At 48.5% G+C, this 24,880-nt stretch overlaps 1 protein-coding gene across 5 annotated transcripts; it reads right to left on the bottom strand.

Moving 5' to 3' along the window:
- Positions 1-1,697: 1,697 nt before the first annotated feature.
- On the bottom strand, positions 1,698-24,870 carry GGT7 (gamma-glutamyltransferase 7). Of its 5 annotated transcripts, none has more exons than XM_060077662.1 (16): positions 24,646-24,870; positions 17,802-18,037; positions 17,273-17,424; positions 15,896-16,025; positions 14,843-14,910; positions 14,554-14,627; positions 14,024-14,220; positions 12,014-12,101; positions 9,949-10,076; positions 9,690-9,778; positions 7,907-8,056; positions 7,667-7,784; positions 6,757-6,894; positions 5,504-5,603; positions 5,261-5,358; positions 2,221-2,372 (listed from the first exon to the last, which is right to left on the bottom strand). In XM_060077662.1, the coding sequence occupies exons 1-16, from the start codon at positions 24,812-24,814 to the stop codon at positions 2,310-2,312; spliced, it is 1,998 nt and encodes a 665-aa protein (XP_059933645.1). In that variant the 5' UTR covers positions 24,815-24,870; the 3' UTR covers positions 2,221-2,309. The 5 variants fall into 5 exon arrangements, with proteins under 5 accessions (XP_059933644.1, XP_059933646.1, XP_059933647.1 ...); XM_060077665.1 differs by having other exon boundaries at positions 15,908-16,025; XM_060077661.1 differs by lacking the exon at positions 5,261-5,358 and having other exon boundaries at positions 1,698-2,372; positions 24,646-24,869.
- Between the last annotated feature and the right edge of the window lie 10 nt (positions 24,871-24,880).

The raw sequence follows: 24,880 nt of genomic DNA, 5'->3' as shown, positions 1-24,880 counted from the left end.
TATTGACATGGAAAAATGTCCATGTTATACTGGTAATTAAAAAAAGAAAAAAAAGGATGTTGTAGACACTGTGACCAATATAATCCCATTTTTACTTTTAAATAGAACGATAATATATCGACAGAAAAAAGTAGTTGGAGGAATACATACTTAACTATTGCCTGTGAGATTTTTTGAAAAGTTGAGATTTTGAAGGCATGGATCATCTCTATTATATACTTATGAAATGTCTGATATTTGAATGATGGTTACGTCTGTAGTCAGATAAGTAATAGTTTTTTTTTCAAAGAAGAGAGGGACATGATCTTTGGAGTCAAACAGACTGCTTTTATATCATGATCTACCAACTATCAGCTGGGTGACCTTGGACAAGTTACTTCATGTCTCTGAACCACAATTTCCACATCCATAAAATGGAGAAATTAATATTAGCCTCATAAGAATGTTGTACCTACCTCATCAGTTTCATCACATACCATCATTCTCTTAGTATGCTCTAGAATAGGGGTTGGCAAACTAGTGCCCTTAAGCCAAACTGGACCCTGTTTTTGTAAAATAAAGTTTTATCATACAGCCACAGCCATCTGTTTACATGTCTATGCCTGCTTTTGCACTACAACAGCAAAGTTGAGTAGTTACTACAAGGACCATATGGCTTGAAAGACTGAAATATTCATATCTGGCCCTTTGCAGAAAAAGTCTATTGACTGACCCCTGCTCTAGGAAGAATACACTGGCATTCTTTCTCCTCTTCACCATGGGACCTTTGCACACACTGTTCCCTTTGCCTAAAATGACACTCCCACACCCCACATCTAATCCTTTTCTGTCAGTCTTACTCATCTCTTCATTACCTTGGGGAAGCCTTTGCTGATCCCACCCCACAACTGAACTAGAGTACCTTTCCTGTTATACATTCTCATAGCATTCCTCACAGAGCTTATCATGATGGCAATTACCCTAACTATCTGTGCCCTTATTTATTTAATGTTTGACTCACTATAGACTGCGAATCCATAAAAAAAATTGTCTTTTTCAATCCTGAATCTCCAGTGCCTAACAAAGTACCTGTAATATAATGGATAGGTACATTCATGCATGAATGATATAATTTGTAAAAGGTACTTATTGTCTGATATATACTGTATAAAGTATACTTTATAACAAATACTTTACCTAGTAGACGTGCAAATGGTTAAGAGCATAGATTAGGAGTTCAACATCCTGAGATCAAATCCCAATTCTTCCATTTAATATATGAGGAACATTAGACAAGCCCCTTAACCTTTTTTGCCAGTGTCCCATCTGTAAAATGGGAATAATATTAGTACCAACCTCATGAAGTCTGTAATGAAGATTTATAATGTAATTAATATTATCTACATAAAGCATTTAGCATAGAGCCTGGTACACATTAAGTGTTCAATAGATTCTATCTATAATTATAATTATTAATTATTTTTATGAGTGCAAGTCTTTGATGGACAGCAGATATTGTTACGACCCCAACAAAGTTGACTCCAGCTTGCCTGGAGTCAGGGCTACTGGGACAAGGTGAGCCAAGGTCTCCTCTCTCAGTCCCACTCCCAACACAGCCAAACAGAAATCAAGTCAGAGCCGTGGTTAAGCAATATTCTTTCTTTAATTCCCCTTTGCAAATGGAAGCCCCTGAGCTGGTCCCCACCCCCACCCCTACCCCACACCTTGGGCCCACCCCAGATGAAAGGCCCCCAAATCAACCTGATGGGAGGAGGAGAGGAGCACCTCCTCCCTAGGACGGTCCATTTAAAAAATCCTAGTCATTTCAGAAGTGAGGCTGGGGACAGGAGAAGGGAGCTGGAAAACAAGGCCAGGTAAGGCCCAGCTGGAGATGCTGGGGTAGTTAGGACCCTTGAGAAGGGTTTGCAAGCACAGCCCTAAGCTCAGGGCCTGCATGGCTAAGGAAAAGGAGACAGACAGACAGATAGTCTGACTCCTCAAGGTCCTGCCTGCCTGGTCGTGGACACTGCCACTCACCACCACTGCCACCACCACAGGCCTCCAGATGGAGAATTTTCCAGTTACTCCGAGATAGGGTTTGCTAAGCATCCCCTCTGGCCCCTGATCTGGGGCATCCCTGGGGTCCCTCTGAGACCAAACCTGGGAGAAGGAGGGACTCTAGGAACATGCAAAGGCGGGGAGAAGAGACCCCCGCCCCACCCTGCTGCTCTACAGGATGGTAGCTCCGGCTGCATCTGGGCTCCGAGGGTCCTTCACACCGATGATGAAGTTATTGGTTCTCCGGCTGCCATGGACCCAGGACAAGACGTCTACCTTCTCCACGTGGTGACCCCTGGCTTCCAGGAACTCAATCTCTTCCTCTGTGAACTCACCTGAAAACCATTCCCCAACATATACACATTCAGAGAGTTTAGAGCACTGGCTCAGGGGTCTGACGGTCAGACCTGAGTCCTGGTCCTGGATGTCCTACTAAGGAGCTGTATGACCTTGGGCAAATTGCTTTACTTCTCTGAGCCTCAGTCTCATCATGTATAATAAAATGGGTATTATCTGAGAACCTACCACATAAAGTTGTTGCAGGGATTAAAGAAGACAATGCACACAATGCACAAAGCTCAGAGCCTTGCATATAGTAAGTGATTGATAATGTATAGTCATCCTTAATATTGGAAAAAGGACTTGGCTTTAGGGGTCTTCATTCCACCTGCCTAGGCCAAGCTGCCATCATTACTTGCCAGGATTACCACATAGCCCACCAATGGGTCTTTCTGCTTCCAGTCCTGCTTCCTTACAGCCTATTCACACAGCAGCCATTAGTCAGCCCATGTCACTTGCCCTGCTCAAAACCTTCCAACAACTTTGATGACTCTTAGAATAAAATCCAAAGTCCTTACCAAGGCCTCTAATGCCCAACATCATCTGGAAACTTGTAACTCTCTAAACTCCTCTCCTCATTTCCTTCTACTCTCTCCCTTGCCTAACTCTGCTCTAGCCTCCTTGCTGTCCCTCAAGTAGGTCAAACATGCTCCTACCTCAGGGCCTTTGCACTTGCTGTTCTCTCTGCCTAGAATGCTCTCCTACTAGATAATCACAAAACTGGCTCCCTTACTTCATTCCAGTCTTCAGGAACTTCCTTGGCCACTATCTAAAATAGCGGCCCCTGTCATCTTTACCTTGCTTTATTTTCTTTCAAAGTACTTACTGCTACCTGCATCTTATTTATTTATTTACTGTGTCTCTCTCCACTAGAATGTAAATTTTTTGAAGGCAAGAATGTTGTCTTGTTCACTATTGAGTCCCAGTGCCTAGAACAGGGTGAGGACACAGTAAATGTTAAACAAGTATTTTCTAGATAAATGAACAAATCCCCACTCTCTTGCATAAGTTCAGGCCTTCATCATCTCTTGCCTGGACCATTATCCCAGATTCTTCTTGTGTTTCTCTGACTTAAGTTCTCCTCCCTTCAATCCACCTCCCCTACATAAAACAAATCGAGTCATATCCCTCCCCTGCTCAACTAGATAAAGTCCAGACTTCTTAACATGAACCTCCATGGTAAGCCCTGTAACCTCACCTCCTACTGCTCCTCAACAAAAATCTGATCTTCTTACTTCCCCAAATGGGATGATTTGGGGTAGTTCTTGAGATAAAGACACACATTAAATAGCATTACATCACCAAGTTGGAAATGTATTCCCTTTGTGGTTCACTTTCAATCCTTTTGATAACAGAAAGGACTATGTTCCAGTCTGGTCTCCAACATTTCTAATCTCCTTTAAAAGAGAGCAGACCTCAGAACATTCTATGGGCAAAAATGTCTAACTAAAACCTAGAAACATTTGATTTTTTTGTAGCTGTTTATCATCTATTTGTGGCAAATGATGCCATTTTTCCATTTGTGATTATGATGTAAGGTTTACTTTTAAAATACATTCAGGTTTAAAAGGAAATCCATTTGTAGACACACATCATGTAAATAATGCTTTAGATGGTGTGCAAATCTGTCAAAAGTCATGAAGGTACTGGATAAATTCTGAAGTTTGGGAAACAATGTCTCTAGTCCAGCTGGCTCCCTGGCTGTTCTCTGAGCCATTTTTTCTGGCTTTGCCCAAGCTGTTCCCCCCAACAACCCGACCCCATCCAGAGTGTTCTTTACCTCCACATGCCAAATTCCTGCTCATACATCAAGGTCCAGCCAGTTGTCACCTCTTCCATTAAGCCTCCCGGAGCCCTCAGGTGGGTGAACTTTCCCTTCACCAAGCCTCTGCTCGTCATAGCCTGTCTTAGACTGTGTGCCCCTCAAGGGAGGGCTGGGATGAGCACCCTCACCCCCACAGTAACTGAGCACAGAGCCTTATATTCTACAGAGACCTAAAGATGTTAGTTGAGCAATATTCATTTTCAACGACTTGGCCTCATCACCCATCAGCTGGGATCCAAGTGTCACTAAGCAACCACAGGGTGTGACTACTGAGGAATTAGGTCTGTGGCTTCTACCATGCTTCAGTCCAGGAGGTATCAAGAGCCATGCGGTAAAGAACTGAGTCTTTGGTATGATACCAGGTACGTATCTGATATCAATTCTGCCACTTATTGGTTTGTCTTTGACTAGTTTATAACCTCTGTGAGCATCAGTTTCTTTATCTGTAAAATGGGGAGATTGAATAAGCAAGGACCATGTCTCACGCAATTTTGTATCCCCTTTGGACTAGCATAATACATTGTTCTAATAAAAACTCCTCAAAGGTGCACATACTTTCCCAGTTATGAAATTAAGCTGTGTCCAAAATTAAGCACCCGTCCTTTTTAGAGGAAAGTCTATCTCCTCACCATAATCTGTAAGGTCTATGATCTGGCCCCGGCCTGCTTTCTGATCTTAGCTTACCCTCACTCACCCTGGTTTCCTTTCTACTCCTAAACCACCAAGCCCATTCCTGCAGTGAGTTCTCTGCATTTGCATTTCCCTTGGCCTACAAAGCCTGCCACAGTTCTCTGCTTGGTGGGCTCTTTCTCACTCTTCAGATCTCAGCTTAAATGTCACCAAAGAGGACGCTTCCCCAGTCATCGAGTTAGTCATATACATCATCCTGCTTTAATGCTCTGCAGAGCATTTGTTTTGCTTTTTCATATTTCTTGATTCCTTTTCCTGTCTGCCTGTAAATGCAGTATCCCTAGCACCTAGGATAATACCTAGCACACAGTAGGTATTCAATACAAACTGTTGAATGAATGGTTTGCAAAATGAACAACTATATCTTACTTTACAAATGAGAAAACCGAGGCTCAGAGTGGAGATGTGAATTTCCCAAGGCCACAGCCAGGAAATGGCAGGACAGGTTCCAATCCGCAGATCTTCCACTGTTCCAGTAGGAGTTGGTTAAAAGAAACCAAACTTTCACTGGCATGGAGTTGGTGCTGGTAGAGGCAGGGGCACCCTTGGGAGGAGCCCCTTCCTCCACCCTGCCCTGTGCCCACCCCATGGGGACCTTTGCTCTTCACTCACTGTCCACCTGCAGGAGGTTGGTCTGCAGGTCGGGGTGCAGGCGGCCACGGGCCAGGCTGTCACTCAGGTTCCGGTTCAAGGTCAGGACGTTCAGCAGGACCTGTAGGCAGCCAAGGGGCAGAAGTCAGGGCTGTCCCAGAGGTGTGGGTTCAGGAATCCACAGCCTTCGTCCCTGGTCCAGACTCCTTAGTCTTTAGAACACTTACACCAGGGATGTCATCTGAGTTTCTCAACAGCCCCAGAAAACAGGCAGGCCTGTAATGACTGTCTCCATTTTACAGAGGGGAAACCAAGGGCCAGAGAAGAAAAGCAATTCATTCCAGAGTTTGGAGAGAGCTAGGGAGGAGGCATCACTAGCACCCAGTCTCCTTTAATACAACCCAAGGCTCTCCTCCCTTCTTCTTGGCCAGGAGAGGGCTAAGAGCTGGGGCTGGTCTAGGGCATAATGTGGGTACTTTCAGCTTAGTGGCTGGAAGTATAGGTAGGCTCTGTAACCAAACTGTCTGCCCATTCTTACTAAACTGAACCTAACTTCTTAACTTCTCTGGGTCTCAGTTTCCTCATCTATGAAATAGAAATAAGGATTCCTCCCAAAGTTGGGAAGCTTAAAAGGGTTACCACATGTAACACTGTGCCTGGCACTTAGTAAAATCTCCATAAATGTTAGCTATTTGTTATTATCTTCATTTTACAGATGAGGAGACTGAGGTTAAGAGAGGTTAAGTGAATTCCCCAACACCACACAGTTGGAAACTGGCAGCACTTAGGCTGAGCCCAGAGGTGTCTGATTCCAAAGCTCAGGTTTGTTAACTCACCACCTGCCAAAGTACGGGCCTGACACATATATCAGATGCTCAAGACATTCATGGAACTGTTGTGTTTTAGAAGGTAGCAGGCCCTTCCTTTCAAAAGCAGACTCTAAAGAAAGCTGCTTGTTGTTCAGATGTTGACTAGAGGCATGATGGGACTAGAGATTGACAGAACCCAGGCAGCCCAGATGTTCTATCACCTCTCAATTCTACTGGTCCTGCGATTTCCCTGCAACCTGAGAAGACATGGCGAATCAGGGCTCCCTTTTCGCTAAAAACAATGTAGTTCATGTCCCCAGTGCTCAGGAGGGGCCTGGCACAAAGCAGCCTCAGCCCATGTTTGCTGCGTGAGATAAGGACAAGTCAGAGACATGAGGGGCATCTGCAGCCCAGGTCACAGCTTGCCTCCTGGCCACAAAAGGCCCATCACGGGGGAAAACTCACCTGGGTCAGGCCGCTGAGGCCCCGGGCAGCTCCATTGGCCCCCAGGGCAAGGTAGGTCCCACAGAGTCCTTCTGCTGGCCGGACCACAGTGGGCAGCAGGAAAGACAGTGGCCGCTTCCCTGGCTGCACCGAGTTCTCCTGTTGTCAGAGGACCGAGACCACAGGGGAATAAGAGGCGGGGCAAGACAGGAAAGGGCTACTCCACCACTCTTCCAACATCTCTCTCTCCTGAATCTTCCACAGGCGCAGTCTTCATGGGGACTGGCCCATCCCCAGGCCACAGTCTGCTGTTTGTGAAATGGGCAGGGTCCCTGGATAACTGAGGTAGATAATGGACTCACTGAGCTAAGGGGCTGCTATGGGGCTACCATGGGTGGCAGGAGAGGGATCAAGCCAAGAAAGATGACTATGAGAAAGAACAGAATAATCCCCACCCTGGTCATCTCTATCTGTCTTTGTCCTGCTGGGGTCCTAGCCTGCAGGGAGTTAAGAATGCTGCTCTCACAATAGACAGTAATTCACATCTCCTTTCTTCTTGGGTCCCTCTTCAGTGCCCCTTTAGTGCTCAGCATCACACAGTCATAAACTACTAATGCTGAAAAGTACCCAAAGCATCAAAAGGGGGCCAATATCCTCACTGTAAAGTAGGTGAAGAAACTGAGGACCAGAGAGGGGGCAAGACTTTCCCTGTGTCACACAGTGAGACGGTAGCAGAATGGGACGAGGTTTCTTTGCACCCAACAGGCTCCAAGCCCTGGACTTGGGCTGGAGATGAAGTGGACACCTTGTTTAGGCTGTTTTTCTTTATAATATAATTTCCTAGAAGAAGTGGGGAGGGAGGAGCAGTCATACTACTGCACCTTCTACCTAGCCTCAGGGTCCCCAGGGGAGGAGGAAAGCAAGGCCCTACCAGGCTGGGCGCAGGGTGGTTAGCAGTCCTGTTAGGCCAAGAGAAGTCCAGCATCTGGCTGTTGAGCAGGATCCCCGAGGGGGTGATGAGGCCGCTGCCAAAGGGCCGGTTCAGGGAGCTGGGGGCCGAGGTTAGGGCCAGGTGAGCCCTGTGCCTGCCCTCACTCCCACCCCTACCCCCCCACCTCCTTCCTGGTCCAGATGATCTCTTGTGCCAGGTTCTGAGTCTGAGCTGGCATACCTGACCATGGCTACAATGAAGTCGTCAGGGCCCATGATCAGCACCTGGGCAGCCGTGGGAGCCCCATTTAACTCATAGATGGGCAGGAGCGGGACAGGGGCTGCTTGGGAGTCATTGATCTGGCCCCGGAAGTAGGCAGCCTCCACTTTGCTGAAAAGACAAGAGGTAGGAGATGAACACACAACAGGCTCTCATTACACCCCACCTACCACACTTTGTGCTGTTTGTGCAATTATTTGATTAATATCTGCCTCCCCCACTGAACTGTTAGGTCTATGAGAGCAGAGGCTCATTTATTCCTAGCATATAGGGAATAAACAGGAAATAGTTATTGAACTGAATGAATTTACTTAGGTGTTATTCAGGTTTTCTTCTAGAGGCAGTGTTGAATTTATTTCATGCTTAAATCAAGTCTTTTAGTTACTTGACTATATTCATTTAATCCTTTCTATGAAAGTACCTGGAGCATAGGGGATGCTCAGAAAATATTTGTTTTGAATGAACAAACTGAATTCATTTAACCTAGCGTTTGTAGTCCAGTACTGAAGTTTTATTAAGAGTTTAGCTAGAGGAGGGTTTTGTATACAGGGACCTTTACTTGCTATTAGAATTTTTTCTTCAAGGCACAGGAGGACTTGGCACAGCAGTAACTATTTATTGGATAAATTAAATTAATTTAACATCGGTGTTTGTGTTTTAGAGCTAAATTTGCACTGATCTTGAAAACATGCAATTTTCTATTTTTAAAGTTCAACTGAGGGTTTCTTAGCTGATAATGGTTAGTTAGTTATTCTAACTGACTAGAGAATGACACGTTACCAAGGATTACTGAGGACGTCCATTCAGTTTTCAACCACGAGGGCTAGTGGCCACACAGAGGGTTTTGTTTCAAGTGGTTTGGGGGCAGGCGGGGGGGAAGGCTTGGTTTTTAGGCTTTATCTTTGTGGCCTTGAGCTGGTTTTTGTTTTTGGTTGCTGCTGTTTCTGCTTTTTAATTATTAGCTGTTCATTTAGTCTCATCATTTGCAACTTAATTCATAGAGGGTTGTTTGAGTATCGGTATAAATTTATATGAACTATATTTTTGGCTTCTGATTTTTCCTTTAGCTAGCCTTTAAGTCAGTTATAGTAGCAGCTAAATAGTAATCAATCTTACCTCTATTGCCAATTGAGAATAACAATGATATTCGTTGAATATTTATTATGTGCCAGACAACTTGCTAAGTGCTTTGCATGTATGATCTTGTTTAGTCCGCACCACAACCTCATGAGGCTGGCACTGTTAATGGCAGGCCCTTGTAGAAACTGAGACTTAGAGAGTTTAAATGACTTGCCCAAGGCTGCACAGCTAGTGAATGGTGAGGCTGGGATTTGAACTGAGACAGTCCGACTAGAGCCCACAATCTTACTACTATGTTATGCTGCTAATGTAAGTACATTTGAATCAAAATCCCCACCACCTCTAGTATTTGCTTGGGGGCTCTTTTCATTGTTATTAGGCTTTCTTTTTCTACTCAAAAGGGGGAACAGATGGGTCCATATAGGTGCCCTGCTAGGGCCAAAAACATTTGAGAGCTATATATAGTAGACCACCTTGTTGTACAGATGTGGAAACTAAGGCGCAAGGTGAGGCAACTAGTGTCACACTGTGAGTTGGGGTTGAGCTGAAATGGACTTGGGCCTTCAGGCCTTATTGCTCCACCAGCTGCTTTTCACCTGATTCTTTCCCCACACCTGCCACCGCCGCCTCTGCAGTACCCAGGGTCCTGCCCCTCGGGACCCACCTGAGCATGTCATCCATGCTCTCAGTGATGGTAGAATCGTAGGCGGGATCTCCCAGTCTGCTGGCCAGAGCTAATGCAATCTTCAGGGTCTGAAAACAGAGGAGGGGTGTGGAAGAGGTTGCCAAGCCCCTCCCAGCACCCACACCAGGTGCTGTGTGAGAAAACTTGCAGGTGATTTAGTCAGGCCTTCTGACACTACCCCATTCCCCCCACTCTTAGTGTCCCCAGACCCAGGGTGGAGTGGAGGGGTCAGCCTTACCTCTGCCACCCAGTGAAGAGCCTGTTCTCGGGATACCAGGCTGGTGAGGTTGAAGCCCTCGAGGATGTTGAGAGCACTGATGAGGGCAGGGCCTGTGTGTGGGGGTCGGGGACTGAGAACCAGGTGGCCTGAAAGGACAGGAAATTACCGACAGCAGGGGAGAGGTCAAGGCATCTCCACATCTCTCCATCACACAGACTGAAACCACTGCACTGACCCCCCTCATCAGGTAGGAAAACTACACTGGGAGGCAAAGGGACCCACCCAAGTTCACATGGCAAGTCAAGGGCAGGGCCAGGACTCCAACCCAGAACACTTGTCTTTAGTTTCCTCGTCCATATGAGGAAACTAAGGCTCAAGAAAACTGTGATTTGCCCAGAGTCACACTGCAGTCCATTGGCAGAGCAGGGACAGGTGTCCAGATGTCCAGTGTCCTGGTCCACTATGTGTCTCCTTTCAGCTCCTCCCTTAGGCCAGGATATTATTCAGGGCTCCTGCTGGTCCCACCCCTGAAACTTCCTGGAAACAGCAAACTTCTCTTTCTATTTGAGGCCCCTGTTATTGGATGTCTGGACATCAAAGGAACAATAATAATACTTGACACATGACAGTTACGTTAACTAATTAACTCATTTAATCCTCATAATGGGTTCTGTTATCATCCCCATTTTACAGGTAAGGAAACTGAGGTAACAAAGAGGCAAGCTGGTCCAAAGTTACAAGAGGTAAGGGGAGCCCAGAGTACTCAAGGTACTGGCATTGCCAAGAGAACCCAGGCTGCGGAGGGCAAATGGAAATCAAATACTACACATTCAGTGCCCATTCTGATCAGGATAACTTCCAACATCATCTCATCACCTCCTCGTGGGCACCCTGAGCAGTAGGCACTATTATTATCTCCATTTTAAGGAGGGAAACAAGGCTCTGAGTGGGAAGTGGCTTGTTCAAGGTGAATGGCACAGCTGGTACTCAAACCCAGGTCTTCCTGGCTCCAAAGCTATGCTCTTCCTCTGCTCAGTATAATACCACTTCTGGTAGAAGAATCAGGCTTAAGAGATTGAGGCCTGGAATCCTGAATGCAGAGGCAGCCTCTCCTGGAGCTTGAGGTTATCTGGGTCTCCTCGAGGGGAGAAAGCCTGAGAACCTTCTGAGGGACTCAGGAACCTACCACTTTGGGTTTGCAAACATGGAGTTTACCCATGTCATAAGCTTGGATTTCTGGGTTCCTCACTGGTTTTGAGTTTGGCAGGCTAAGTTCCATTCCTCCCCTGGGCCTCAGTTTCCTTTTGGCAAAATGAGGGGGCAGGTCTCTGACTGTCTTGAAGGGTTTGTTCTAACCTGAAGCTAAGATGGATTTTGGTCTTATGGACTCTTCTTAGGAAGCATAGGGCAGTGAGAGTGGGGCTGGGGAGCGGGCTGAGGCAACACAGACCCTGAATCAAGAAAACCTATGGGGCTTCCCTGGTGGTGCAGTGGTTGAGAGTCCCCCTGCCAATGCAGGGGACACGGGTTCGAGCCCTGGTCCGGGAGGATCCCACATGCCGCGGAGCAACTAGGCCCGTGCGCCACAGCTACTGAGCCTGCGCTCTGGAGCCCGCGAGCCACAACTGCTGAAGCCCGCACGCCTGGAGCCTGTGCTCCACAACAAGAGAAGCCACCGCAATGAGAGGCCCTTGCACCGCAACGAAGAGTAGCCCCTGCTCACTGCAACTAGAGAAAGCCCGTGCACAGCAATGGAAGACCAAACGCAGCCAATAAATAAATACATAAATAAAATAAATCTATTAAAAAAAAAAAGAAAACCTACGGCCAGAACCCCAAATTCCAGGCCTTAGCCTTTGACCAGACCTCCCTCCCCATATCCTAAATATTTGGGGTAACTGACTCCACAACTACTTTAGAAGTAGGCTGATTCTGGCTTGCTTCAACGGTTGGCTGTTTAGGCAGCTCATTGCTTCGGTTTCTCTCTTGTGAAATGGGGAGGAGCCATTAGGCCAAAAGGATGTGGCCGTGGACTGGGAGGCTTCTCCTGAGTGGGGACCCTGGGAGCTGGGGGAGAGGTCACCTCTGTACACGCCACACACAGGCTTCTCCAAGAGGGCACTGTAGTTGCTGAAGTCCTCCTCAGTTATGACACCCCCTGCATGCTGAGCCTGGAGGGGAGAGAATGACCCCCACCACTGTGAGTCACACACCACACTGTGAGCATGCAGTTTAGCCTAAGGTATATGTTTGGATCATACACAGATCAAATGGTTATAAATATTGTGCCTTCTGCAGTTCCCATCATGGCCTTTAGGGACCCCATCAGCTGTGGGTACCCCAGGAAAAAGGAAGGGGAAAAGCACTAACAATAAGCACCCATTATGTGCCAGACATTGTACTGGATACAATCTATGAATGACCTCCTTAGCTTGGCATTCAAGGCCCTTTGTGATCTGGCCCCTGCCTACTTCTCCCACTTCACGTCCTGCTATTCCCCAATGAGCTCTATTCAGCGACCCAGAGTGACTTGCAGGTCCTGAACTCATGACTACATGTCTTTGCACATACTGCCCTCTGCCTATGTAGAAGGAAGATTTTCCACTTACAGCAGCACTTGCCTAGGAGATATCAAAACTGAATTCTGCATTTCACTATAACCAACTAAAGCCACTCCAAAACCATGAACTCTGGATGACCCTCGCAGGACAACCCTTACTGGACGTAACCGAGCACTCTACTGACCAATGATCTAATCTTGTACAAACTGATGGGCTCATTCTATCCAGCATGCTAATTTTTAATCCTAAATTAGCATAACCACTAGGAATCCTCTCCTTTTTTAGTACTTTTAAGTACCTGAAGCTCGTGACTTCTAATCTACCCTCAGTGACCTACACACTGAATTTCTTGGCTTTGTCTGGTAAGTTAATAAACTCAGCTTTGGGTTTTCTCTCTTAAAGCTCTGATGGTCTTTGTTAGAGTTTCCTTCATCCCCTTCTCCACCACCAGGAGAGGATATGCAACCCAGGTCTGGCTAATCAGATCATTCCTTTTCTGTGCTACCATGACTGGTTTGGGAATAGTCATGAGACCTATGATGGGCTGATGAGACATAACCTTGAGGCTTTGCTGGAACTATTTGAATGAGAAAGGCTCATTCTCTGGGACGGCCTGCCGGAAGGATGGCTGGTGGAGAGCAGGTGTGGAAAGGATCTGACAGAATGATTTCAAACAGCGGAAAGTAGAGTTGTGAGACCGAAAGGAAGAGAGACAGAACAAGTCCTTACAATGTAGATGGAGTCCCTGGACCCAGTAGATCTAAAACCAGTATGCTGCTGGACTTTCCAGGGATGTCCATTTGAGACAGGCACCTATCACCACATCCATAACTCCAATGCCCAGCACAGAAGCTGGCACAAAGCAGGCTCTCCATGAAAGTAGAATGAATGATGGACCTGTTTAATTCCCACAACTGTATGGCAGAGATAGATACAACCACCCGCATTGCACAGATGAGACAATCACTGAGTTGGTCTGTGTATCCTTATCTAGAACAAAATTTTCCGTTAGTGGTTTCGAACTACCAACAATAGTTCTCAGAACCCATTATTGCCTCAGACTAAGACTCTTTGGGGTTGGGTGGTAAGCCCTTGTGTCAATCCTCCCCAGTCCTGACAGTCACCAGTGAAGATGGTGTCTCCCTCGGTCCCTAGAAAATCCAGGGAGCAGGGTGGGATTGTGGGCTCAGGGAAGCTGAGGCTGATCATGGGTCTCCACCAGGCCTGGGAGGGCCAGGACAGGCCACTATACAGGTTGGTACCAGCCCTGGGGAGCTCAAAGGTACCGCTCTCAATCAAGACAAAATATTCTCATCACCCTAGGAGGTTCTTTGTGCCTCATCCCAGTCAACCCCTCCAATCCCCCAAACTACTGATCTGATTCTGAGGTTAGTTTTGTCTATTCTAGAATTTCAAGTAAATGGAATCCGCAGTAAATATATGCAGAAAGAAAGACAGGGAAGTAAGGGGGAAGAGGACTTCTCTGCAGTAGGGTCCTCCGCCACAGGGCCGGGGGTGCCCCACACGCTCACCTCTGCCACCATCTCCAGCGTGAGGTTGCCACCGGCATAGAAGGCAGCGGGGCCATAGGTGCCAAGCACATCCAGCACCGCCGCCAGGTCAGGCCGTCGCAGCAGTGAGCCAGGTAGTGGCGGGTGACCCAAGGGCAGGAACGTCTCACGGAAGTGCTCAGATGCATTGGGTGGTGGCTGTTCGGCCAGGGCTTGGGCTGCGGGCAGGGACACGAGGCTGGGGTGGGGGTGTTGGGACTGTACACGCAACAGGTCGGGTGGATGAGGGCTGAGAGGCCGGCCCTAAGCCCCCCGGCCCCCCAGGAGCCTGTTACAGAGGAGGTGGGGGTAGTGGTGGTGTATATGGGCCATTCCCAGATCCCCCCTCCATTGGAGGATCCCTCCCAGTGAAGGTAGGGTGGTGTGGGGAGGGGGTCTGAGGAGCAAACTGGAAGAGAGGCACTTCCTGGCTTAGGACCTAAATCGCAGAGGTTCCCTCTCCCCTCTCCATCAAACTCATGCTTTTCCCTCCACCCCCAGGCCCCACTGACCTAGATCATGGGTCATGTTGAAGCCATCTTGGGCCACAGCTGCTGCGAAGGCGAGGACTTGGGACCATGGCAGCCTGGGGGAGCCGGAGAGCAGGGGGTGGAGGAGGTCCTGGGGGGAGGAAGAAGGGTCCTGGGGGGGGAGGGGGGTTCCAGGGAAGGAGAGTCCTGGCAAGGGAAGGGGATATTAGGAGGGGGGAGTTGGGAAGGGAAGAATCCAGGAAGGTAGGAGAAGGCCACCCAAGGAGGAGTGCAGGCAGGGGCCCCTGGTCCCCAGGGGGAGAACCTTTACCTGCCATAGAGCTGGTGAGCTTCGTGTAGCCCCTTCACCATTCCGGGAACCCCCACCAAGAGCCCAGGCTGGGCAAGGCGGGCAGGTGAGGGAGAGAGGAGACCAGGTCACTGGAAGGGGGGGCGCTGGGCTGAATTCCGCAGAGCCCCAAGCCAGGGATGGGGGGCTGGCACAGGGGAGAGACACAGGCCAAGTATCCCAGAGGAGGGACAAGCTGTCCCCAGCAGGCATCCCTCCCACCTCCCTGACTTCCTATCAGCAAATGCAGAAAGGCCTCCTTTATCTGTCATAGCTGAGGGATTTATAAATTAAGCAAACCCTTTTAAGAGCCAAAACATAACAATTTAGATGGAAAGCTGTCTAGATTGGATTATACCTACTCTTGCCTTTTAAAACAGTGGACAAGTGACCTTCATTTAACGTTTTCATTAACACACCACCATTACTCTGAACTGTGATAATTCAGGGGTGTGTTTGGATTTTGCCACTGCACTAAATATCTATTTTTCCAAGTAATTCTATTTCCTCCTTTGCTCTCAGTAGATAGCGGGTTTGACTCCAGCAGTTCCTCTGTAATCTTCCAGTACGTCATGGGCTAGGAAAGTTACGAATTACAGCCTCAGAATGAGATGTGTGAGTGATAGTGCTGCTACTTTGTAACATCTCAGACTGCTCAGTGGCTCTTTTTCTTCCTTCTTATGTGCCAGATAGGCAAGGTCACCAGAGAAGTAAGGTGGTGCTGCACTGCCTGTTATCAAACATTCAGATTTTCTGGTTCATTATTATTATTATTTTTGGCTGCACCTTGCAGCATGCGGGATCTTTCCCCTACCGGGGATCGAACCTGCATCCCCTGCAGTGGAAGCGTGGAGTCTTAACCACTGGACCGCCAGGGAAGTCCTGGTTCATTATTTTATTTTGGGGGCTGCCTATCTCCCTCAGAGCCTAAGAGCATCCTGCTTAACTCTTTCCCTCACCTCCATAGTAAATATTCAGCAAGGTAATGCTTGGGTTAGCAGAAGGGCAATGAAGGGAGACACCCCCTCTTCTCACCAGGCTCCCCACCTTGGTCTCCCAGGATCTCTGCAGGGCCTCTTCTCTGAGAGCCCCTGGTGCAGACTCCCGGAAATCAATTAGGTGGCTCTTATTCCGTCGGATGTCATGTACCAGCATCACACCCCCACTAGGAGAGACACGGAAGGGGGAGGGTGATGATAAGATGCCACTCCTCTGAACAATTAACCTGCCGTTCCTCAAGCCCCCCACGCTGATGGCTAAAGGTTCAGTCTGTCATCAGGAGTCAGGTGTCTGAGCTCCCTCCCCAGCAGAGATTCAGAGACTCAGCTACCCTATCAGGGTGGGGAGTGAAATCAAGGGGGTGGGGGACCCAGAGTCCATGGACCTCTTCCAGCCCGTTATTGGAGCCTTTAATCCCTGATGAGGGAAAATCCAGAGACTGGGAGAGCGGGATGTTCTGCTCCCCCTCCACCCCCACCTCCCACCACAGTTGGACCCCTGCCAGCTTCCTGCACCTGCCTCTGTGGTACGTCCCTCTCCCTCTCCCAGGACTGAATTATGTAAGGACAGACTGTACACAACCAAAAGTGGAATTTCTTTCATAGGGCCTGGAAGGCTGGTCTTTCAGGAGCCAAGATATGGACTTAGTCAGCTTGTCCCTTTTCTGTGGTTTGCTTCCATCTGAGACAGGGGTTACATCTGAGATAACTGGCCTGCCAGCTAACATAATAGGGAAAGCAGGACAGCTAAACAAAAGGGAGTGGTAGGAACTATGGCCAAGTGGACAGTACAAGCCCCATCATGGGAAACAGCTTCTATTCAGCTCCAGATAACTGCAGCCAGGTGAGAATGTAGGCCCAATGTTATTAGGTCTCCTGATTGTTCAAGAAATGTTAGAAATCTGGATTTTTATGAAAATTCTCAACTTTTTAACATCAACAACCAAATTTTTAAAAATTTAAGTGTGTAAACTAAACCAGGCTGTGTGCCGGGTGTAGCCCATGGGTGGCCGGTTTATAGTCTCTGTTTTAAGAGGTCTTACCCTGGAGTGTATTTTTGGAGGATAGAGGATCCATTGCTTTCATCAGACTCACAGGGATTTGTTTTAAGGATTTGTAAACCCTAAAAGTTGAAGTATCACAGCCTTAATTAATGACAGTATACCCCCAACTGTGTACCTCGCTTTAGAGTTTATGAAATCCTTTTCCCAGTTAAAGAAAAATCTTCTGAAAACACCTCCTTGGACTCCATGTAAACAGAAGGGGTAAGATTGGGTGTAGAAAGAGAAAATGCAAGGAGATGGGGCCCAGTTGCCCCTCTGCTCAAACTTGGAGAAGCGCACATGAGGCCCACAGACCAAGAGACAGAAGGAGGCCTGGGGCACCCCAACCTCCGCAGCTGGGAGCTTCTTACCCGCCCAGGCCAGAACTGTGAGGAGCCACGATCCCCAAACACAAGGCTGCTGCCACAGCTGCATCCACAGAAGATCCCTGTTTACTGAGCACCTCTATGCCCAGCGATGTGCAGTGGGCGGCATCAGTCACCACAGCGCCCTGGTGAAAGATCTGGAAGGGGGAGGGGACTAGGTGGGCGCAGAAGGGGCCCCCTGCCTCCCTAAGGCACCTCCACTAACCCCAGAACCTCCAACAGAGGGTGGGGATGGGAGCCTTGCCCTTTTATCCCCTTGACTCTCCCCTACGAGTCTTCTTTCCTTACCTCAAGTGCCTCCTACCTGATCAGTTCCCTTCTTTGAGCTCTGTCCGCCTCACGCCCAGGAGGCCCCCCCTTGAGACCTTCCTCTCCCATGTCACCGCCCTCTCCCCTTTCCATTTGCTGGCCCCCTTTCACCACTCAGACATTCCTCAGTTCCCAAGGTCTCCTTAAGCGCTTCTTCACCCCTCCTCCCAAGGTTCTCTCTTCTCCCCCTCCGCTTCCTCCTCACCTGGGGGTCCCCGAAGTAGATCTGCATGATGAGCGCCACAGTGACACCGGTGGCAAAGGTGAGGCAGGCCGTGACGATGACCGTGAGCCCGTCCTGGCGGCAGGAGCACTCAGACGCTGCCGCGGAGAACGGGTCTTTGCGCGTCTCCCGCAACGGCGACCCGTCCTGGCTGCCCATCTCCGACGACGACGACGGCAGCCGCTGCAGCCGCGCTGACTTCAGGAAGGAGTCCGGGTCTGCGGGCGGCGGGGGTCGGTCTGGGCGCCTCTTACCCGGCCCTGCCCGCCCTCTAGGCGGAGCTATTCCGTGTCCCCACCTCTCTCTGCCTCCCACCCCCCCAGTCAAACTCCACTAGACAGCACTGCTCCCCTTTCAGCGTCTCCCCATGTACCCCAGGGAGGGCCGTGGGGGGTGGTCCCCGCTTGGAAGAGACAGGCACCCCCAACTGGGCATCAGGGCGGCTGGATTCCGATCCCTAGGCCACAATGCCCGGGACCCAGGACCCAGGGCTGAGAACACTTCCTGGAGAGGCAGGGGTTGGGCCCTCCCTGGAAACCAGATCTTGCCCCAGCTGGGGCCCAGCCTTCTGTGCAAGGAGGCAGCTCCATAAACTGAGCGGAGGGGCCCTGTCTTCCAACCTTGTTTTCGGGTTCCATCCATCCATTCATTCATTCAACAAATATGGAGGGTCTGCTATTTGTCTGGTCCCATGCTAGATGCTAGGGGAAAGGAACAAACAGTTCCTGCCCTCATGGGTTTTGAAAACCAGTGGAGGAAGAAGATAATAAACAAGTAAAGGAGTATATCATTACAAGCTGTGGCAGGTGCTATGAAGAAAGAGAAGGATGACAAGGTCCTACTGTATAGCACAGGGAACTATATTCAATATCCTGTGATAAGCCATAATGGAGGGACTACCCTGGTGGTGCTGTGGTTAAGAATCTGCCTGCCAATGCAGGGGACACGGGTTCGAGCCTCGTCCGGGAAGATCCTGTGCCGGGATGCCACGGAGCAACTAAGCCCGTGCGCCACAACTACTGAACCTGCGCTCTAGAGCCCGCGAGCCACAACTACTGAGCCTGTGGGTCACAACTACTGAATGAAGCCCACGCGCCTAGAGCCCATGCTCCGCAACAAGAGAAGCCACCGCAATGAGAAGCACACGCACCACAACAAAGAGTAGCCCCGCTCGCCGCAACTAGAGAAAGCCTGTGCGCAGCAACGAAGACCCAACACAGCCAAAACTAACTAACTAACTAACTAACTAAATATTTTTAAAAAGCCATAATGGAAAAGAATGTGAAAAAGATGTATATATGGGGCTTCCCTGGTGGCGCAGTGGTTGAGAGTCCGCCTGCTGATGCAGGGGACACGGGTTCGTGCCCCGGTCCGGGAAGATCTCACATGCCGCGGAGCGGCTGGGCCCGTGAGCCATGGCCGCTGAGCCTGCGCGTCCGGAGCCTGTGCTCCGCAACGGGCGATGCCACAACAGTGAGAGGCTGGCGTACCGCAAAAAAAAAAAAAAAAGAAGAAGAATGTATATATGTATAACTGAGTCACTTTGCTGTACAGCAGTAATTAACACAACATTGTAAATCAACTATACTTCAAATAAAAAAAAGAATAGAATTATAACAACAACAAAAAAGGATGAAATGATAGAGAATAATGGTACATGTTGGAGGCACTTAGCTGGGGAAGTCAGGCAAGGACTCTCGCAGAGGCGACTTTTAAGCTGAGAACTAAGGGATGAGGAGCTGGCCATATGTAGAGCAAGGAGTGAGTGTGTAGAGTGTTCCACAAAGAAGGAACAGCAGGTGCAAAGGCCTTAATGTAGGAATAAGTTTGGTGCATTAGAAAACAAATAACCAAGGTTGGGGTGGCTCTGGTGTGCTGAGCAAGGGGAAAGGAAGAGTAGTAGGTGGAGGCTAGGGCAGATGCGCTGGGCCCTGAGGGCTTAGTGAGAAGGTTGGATTTTACCCTGAGAGCCACAGGAGGCCACTGGAAAGTTTTAAGCAAGAATGTGAAGCCCTCTGTTTTGTGTTTTTAAAAGATCCCTCTGGCTGCTATCTGGAGAATGGATCTAAGGATAATAAAAGTAGAGGCAGGGGACATTTGAAAGCTACTTACTTGCTGGGTGACTATGGACAAGTCATTTCAAATCATGAGCCTCACTTTCCTCATCCTAATAATGGAGCTGATCCCTAACTGGCTGGATGGGTACAAGGATTCAAAAAGGTGATGTATACCAGGCACTCTGTAGGTTCTCACTCAAAGTTATTTCTATTTCTTTTCCACCCTGGCCAGGGACGAGACCCTCTTCCATCCCATAGCTTCCTTCCTCTGGGATATATTAGCCTTGAACCTAGGTCTCTAAATGGTCTAAGGGTCCTGGGTGCTTGTGAATAGTAAAGAAATAGCCTGATACCTTGACCTTAATATGTGACTGTACTCAAAATGTGTTTTTAAAAGTTCATTCATTCAAAATATTGTTGAACACTTGCTACTATAGCCTAGGAGTATAACCCCTTTAAAAGTCTGTGGGATCATATTAAGAATTGACTGTTATATTTTCCTGTTTAAAATACTATCATGGTTCATCAATGCCAAAATGATAAAAATCCAAGCTCCTTAACCTGGTGTTCAAGGACCTCCATAATCCATACTCCCCTCTTTTGTATAAATAAGAAACCACATACATATATAGATAATTTTTAGAAATTCTTCATGGTGGTTACTTTTGGGGGAAGATAGTGAAGATGGGAATGAGATGGAGTGGGAGAATTTTTTGTTTAAAATTTTTACCACTTACATATATGTCTTTTGTTTTTTAAAATCAATACATATATTTTTAAATAAACAGGAAAAACTGCAGGAGATAAGAATGGAGAAGAGGACGTTTACTTTTTCTCACTGTTCTTTTTTTTCACCATGAACATATAATTTGTTTTTAAATTTCTATTTAAAAAAAGAGACTTGTCTTCTGGAAGCCCCCCCTCAGTTGATCATGCTTGCTTCTAACCCTCAGCACCAGCACCAGAGTCTGTAAAGAAAACTGATTTACAGTTGATAAACTAATTCAAGTTGATATTTCCAGGCACTTATCCTTAAATCTGTTTTCTCCAATCAGATATGAGGAGCCAGGAGAGTTAGATATATTCAAGACTTGGCCCCATCAGAGTTAGATATATTCAAGACTTCTTATTCTACCAATAATTTATTATGAATATATAATATAAATATAAATGAATATTGTTAGCTATTTATTCAATAAAAATATTTACTGAGTACCAACTGTGTAAGTGGTGGGGAAGCAATACCATTGATTTTGCTGATGTGTAAGGACAACAGCAGGACATTGGGAAAAGGCTAGTTTGGGACCAGAAGAAACAAGTCGTTTGGGAGAAAAAGGGTGAGTTTAATTTTGGCTATTCTGAATTTGTGGGACAACAGCAGGAGTTGTCTGAAGGCAGTTGGCTTAGTAAGCATCTAATTTTTTTTTTTTTTTTTTTTTTTTGCTGTACGCGGGCCTCTCACTATTGTGGCCTCTCCCATTGCGGAGCACAGGCTCCGGACGTGCAGGCTCAGCGGCTGTGGCTCACGGGCCCAGCCGCTCCGCAGCATATGGGATCTTCCTGGACAGGGGCACGAACCCGTATCCCCTGCATCAGCAGGCGGACTCTCAACCACTGTGCCACCAGGGAAGCCCAAGCATCTAATTTTTATCTGCTTGGTCACCATTCCCCACTCAATTTTCTTTTAGAGAACACCAAATCCCCTCTCTCCTTCCTCATTCCCTCATTCCTGATCAGAGTGAGTATATGACCTAGGCCTAGCCAATCAGAACAGGCACCTCTGTACAGTGATTCGTTCAGGTTCACGTGACCAGCACCAGCACCAATGATATTCAAACTCTGTTTTGTTTTGTTTTTTGCTAAAATATTGGGAAAGAGAAAGACTTTCTTGTCTAGATTGCTAACGTGGTAAGATGTAAGCCTGTTGCTGCTGGGGGCATCTTGCTCCCACAAGATGGGAGGTTTCCTGAAGATGAAGCCCATAAAAATGAAGGCAAAGCAAAAGATGGAGAAAATCCAAATCTTTTTCAGGTACCTCAATGCAGCTATGCCTGAAGCCCTATATCCTGAACTTTTCAGTTATGCTACCCAATAAAATTCTCTTTTTAGATGTAGCTCAGTTTTAGCTGGGTTTATGACAAATGAACCCTGAACAGAGTTGACTCGGTCCCTGGCTTGCTTACTCCCCTAAGGGGAGAATCACTAAAGATTTTTGAAACAGGGAGTGACATGATCAGAAAAGCAGGGTGCTGGATGGATTGGGTTGGGAGGGGGTGGGGGAGAGTCAGGAAGCAGGAAGAATAGCTAGAAGCCTATGGGTAATAGAGATAAGAGAGGATGGTGGCTTAGTTAGTCTACAGTGGTGATGACAGGGATGGTGAGATGGAATTTAGAAGATACTTAGGAGGAAGACAGAGAGCATCTGACCACTATTTAGAAGTGAGCAGAAGGGAAAGAATCATGGGTGGCTCCTAGGCTTCTACCTTGGGGACTGGATGGATGGCAGTGTCATTAATTGAGAATGACATTGGGGGAAGAACAGTTGTATGGGGAAGAGAGGATGAGTACAGCATGGAACATGTTGAAGGTGAGGGACTTGCAGGACATCTAGAGGCAGATGTCTGGGAGAGAGAAGAACACACGGGCCTGGAGCTCAGAAAAGAGCAAAGAAAGTTTTCGCCAATCTTGGAGTGGTCACCATCTAGCTCTGTTTTCCACAGGGCCTGCTGTGGGGTGCCTGGCACTTGGTTCTGTGGAATGGCAGGCTAGAGGCTGGCTGGGCACAACCAAAGTCCTGCATAAGAGGATGGGGCAGTACCATCAGGTGGCACCAGCAGGTTGAGAACATAGGGGGTCATGTTAGCCAGCAGGCTGGTCCAGATGGGCCAGAGGAGCCTTGGGGCTTGGAAGTAGTGCTGGGAGACATGGTATTGAAATGACTACACAGGCAGGATGGCAAGGTCCTTGGAACCTTAGTGCACAACTTGGCATAAGGTGCAGCTCCCTAGAAACTCAGGTGACCAGGGTCTCTGCTGGATTTTTATACAGCTGAGGGCAGAGCCTGTATTAACTCCTCAAGGAACTCCCTGAGGTTTGAGAACTCCCTCCCTTGCCATTCTTTCATCCTGAGATCTTCTCTTTCATTCAATTATTTCTTCAACAGTTTTTATTGAGAGCTTAGCACTGTGCTCGATGGTGCAGAAAGGATGGTGAACAAGACAGTCATGATCCCATCCTCACAGGGCTTATAGACATGGGGTAATCAAAGGTTGAACAAATAAATAATCACAGGTTTTGATAAATGCTAAGACATTCATAGGAAAGGAGGATAAAACATATCAGGGGTTTCCAATCTCTAGATTGGGAGCGATAGGCATTCCCAGTTGAGCTGGAAGAGGAAACTAAGACCTAGGTCAGGGTAGGTGTGCCCATTGTCACACAGTGAGTCAGGGCAGTGCTGGGACCATAAGTGGTATTCTTGGCTCCTGAACAAAGGACCTGGTTTCAGGCTGGTATCCACCAGGACACATCCTCCCACTTCTCTCCCTGCTGCCTCCTGATTCCAGGGCTACTCCCTTCAGAAAAGAAGCTTTAATCTGAGGCTTTGACATGTGATGACCATAAGCCTCCCCACCCTCCCCTCAAACCCCCTCCAGGAAGGGTACAAGATAGTCAGGTTGGCAGGGGCTGCTGGTCAGGGCCAGGTGACTGGAGAATTGTGGAGGGGGAAAGAATTTGGGGCCGTCAGGCTAGGAGTAGCCACAGAAGGGCCAGGCCAGAGAGGGCTGGGCAAGAGAAGCAGGATCTGCCAGGCTGGTGAGGGATAGGGCTCAAGTGCAGGCACTGAGAGGAAGAGAGAGTGAAGTAGAAGGAGGCTCTAATGCCAGGAAGTGACGTTGAGGGAATGGGGGATGGAGGATGGAGGGTGAAGAATGGAGGGGAGGAGAGAAGCTGAGCCACATGGACAGGAGAAAGAGCATTAGGGAAGAAATGTTTGGACAGCTCTCAGCCCCAGGTGTCCACCAAGCCCTGTCTCCTCCCTCCCTACTCTCACCCCTTGCAGTTCCCGCAGAGGGTTGAAGAGAATACAGTAAAATTCTGGAGCCTGCTTCCTAGGGGGCAGGGTACCTTACTAACATCCTGGCCTGATCCACTGCTCTGGGAGGGGTGAGGTATCCACAGGGCAGTGAAGGTGCTCTGGTCCCCAAGGACTTTGAGAGGTCATGCAGTCCATCCCCCTGTCTCCCAGTACCCATCACTCGCAGATGGATGGGAATCATATTCTCTTTACCCCTCCCTGGACACGAAGAGATGCTCAGCTTCTTCTCATGGTCTCTCCTTCCCACAATCCCTGGCTGTGGGGAAGTTCTTCTCAAGATCTAGCCTCTATCCATCCTGCTGCAGTCTCTGCCTGGGTTTCTCCTATCCTATTCTCTGTGACTAGAGAAAATTCTCTTCTAGGTGATCACAGCTGTTCCTTAGGAACTCCCCGCCAACATTCCTTCCTTATTAGTTGGTTCTTCCCAAGGGGGTAACCCCCACCCCTCCTACTGCAGTCCCTAGCATCGTTCTCCCTTGTCGCATCCTAAGCCTCCAAGGCAGAAATGCATCCCCAGCCCCACCAGATAATTAAGACACAAGGGAGGAGAAGGGAGAGGTCCAGGAGGAAGGGAATGAATTAGGGAGATGGAGCTGGAGGTGATGCTTCGCGTACATGAAGGAGGACCGGGGACGTCCCAGGGGGCAGGGACGGGGCCAGCGGGCCTCACCGGTATCTGGGTCTCCCAGGAAGGCGTCCTCGTCCTTGCGGCTCCTCAGAGGGGCCGCGGGCGCCGGCTCGTCCTCCGGCAGCCTCGGGAAGCTGGTGATGCTCATGTAGTCCACCGGCGAGTAGGCGCCCAGGGCGCTCTCCTGACTGGCCTCGTTCTCTGCCGCCATCCTCGCCCGCGCCCCCAGCAGCGCAGCGCCTGCCGGAAGTGGGGCGGCGGGGGCCGGGCTGGGGCT

Source organism: Mesoplodon densirostris, chromosome 16, assembly GCF_025265405.1.
Source record: "Mesoplodon densirostris isolate mMesDen1 chromosome 16, mMesDen1 primary haplotype, whole genome shotgun sequence".
Lineage (NCBI taxonomy): Eukaryota > Metazoa > Chordata > Mammalia > Artiodactyla > Ziphiidae > Mesoplodon > Mesoplodon densirostris.
This window is presented reverse-complemented; position numbering and strand designations above follow the sequence as displayed.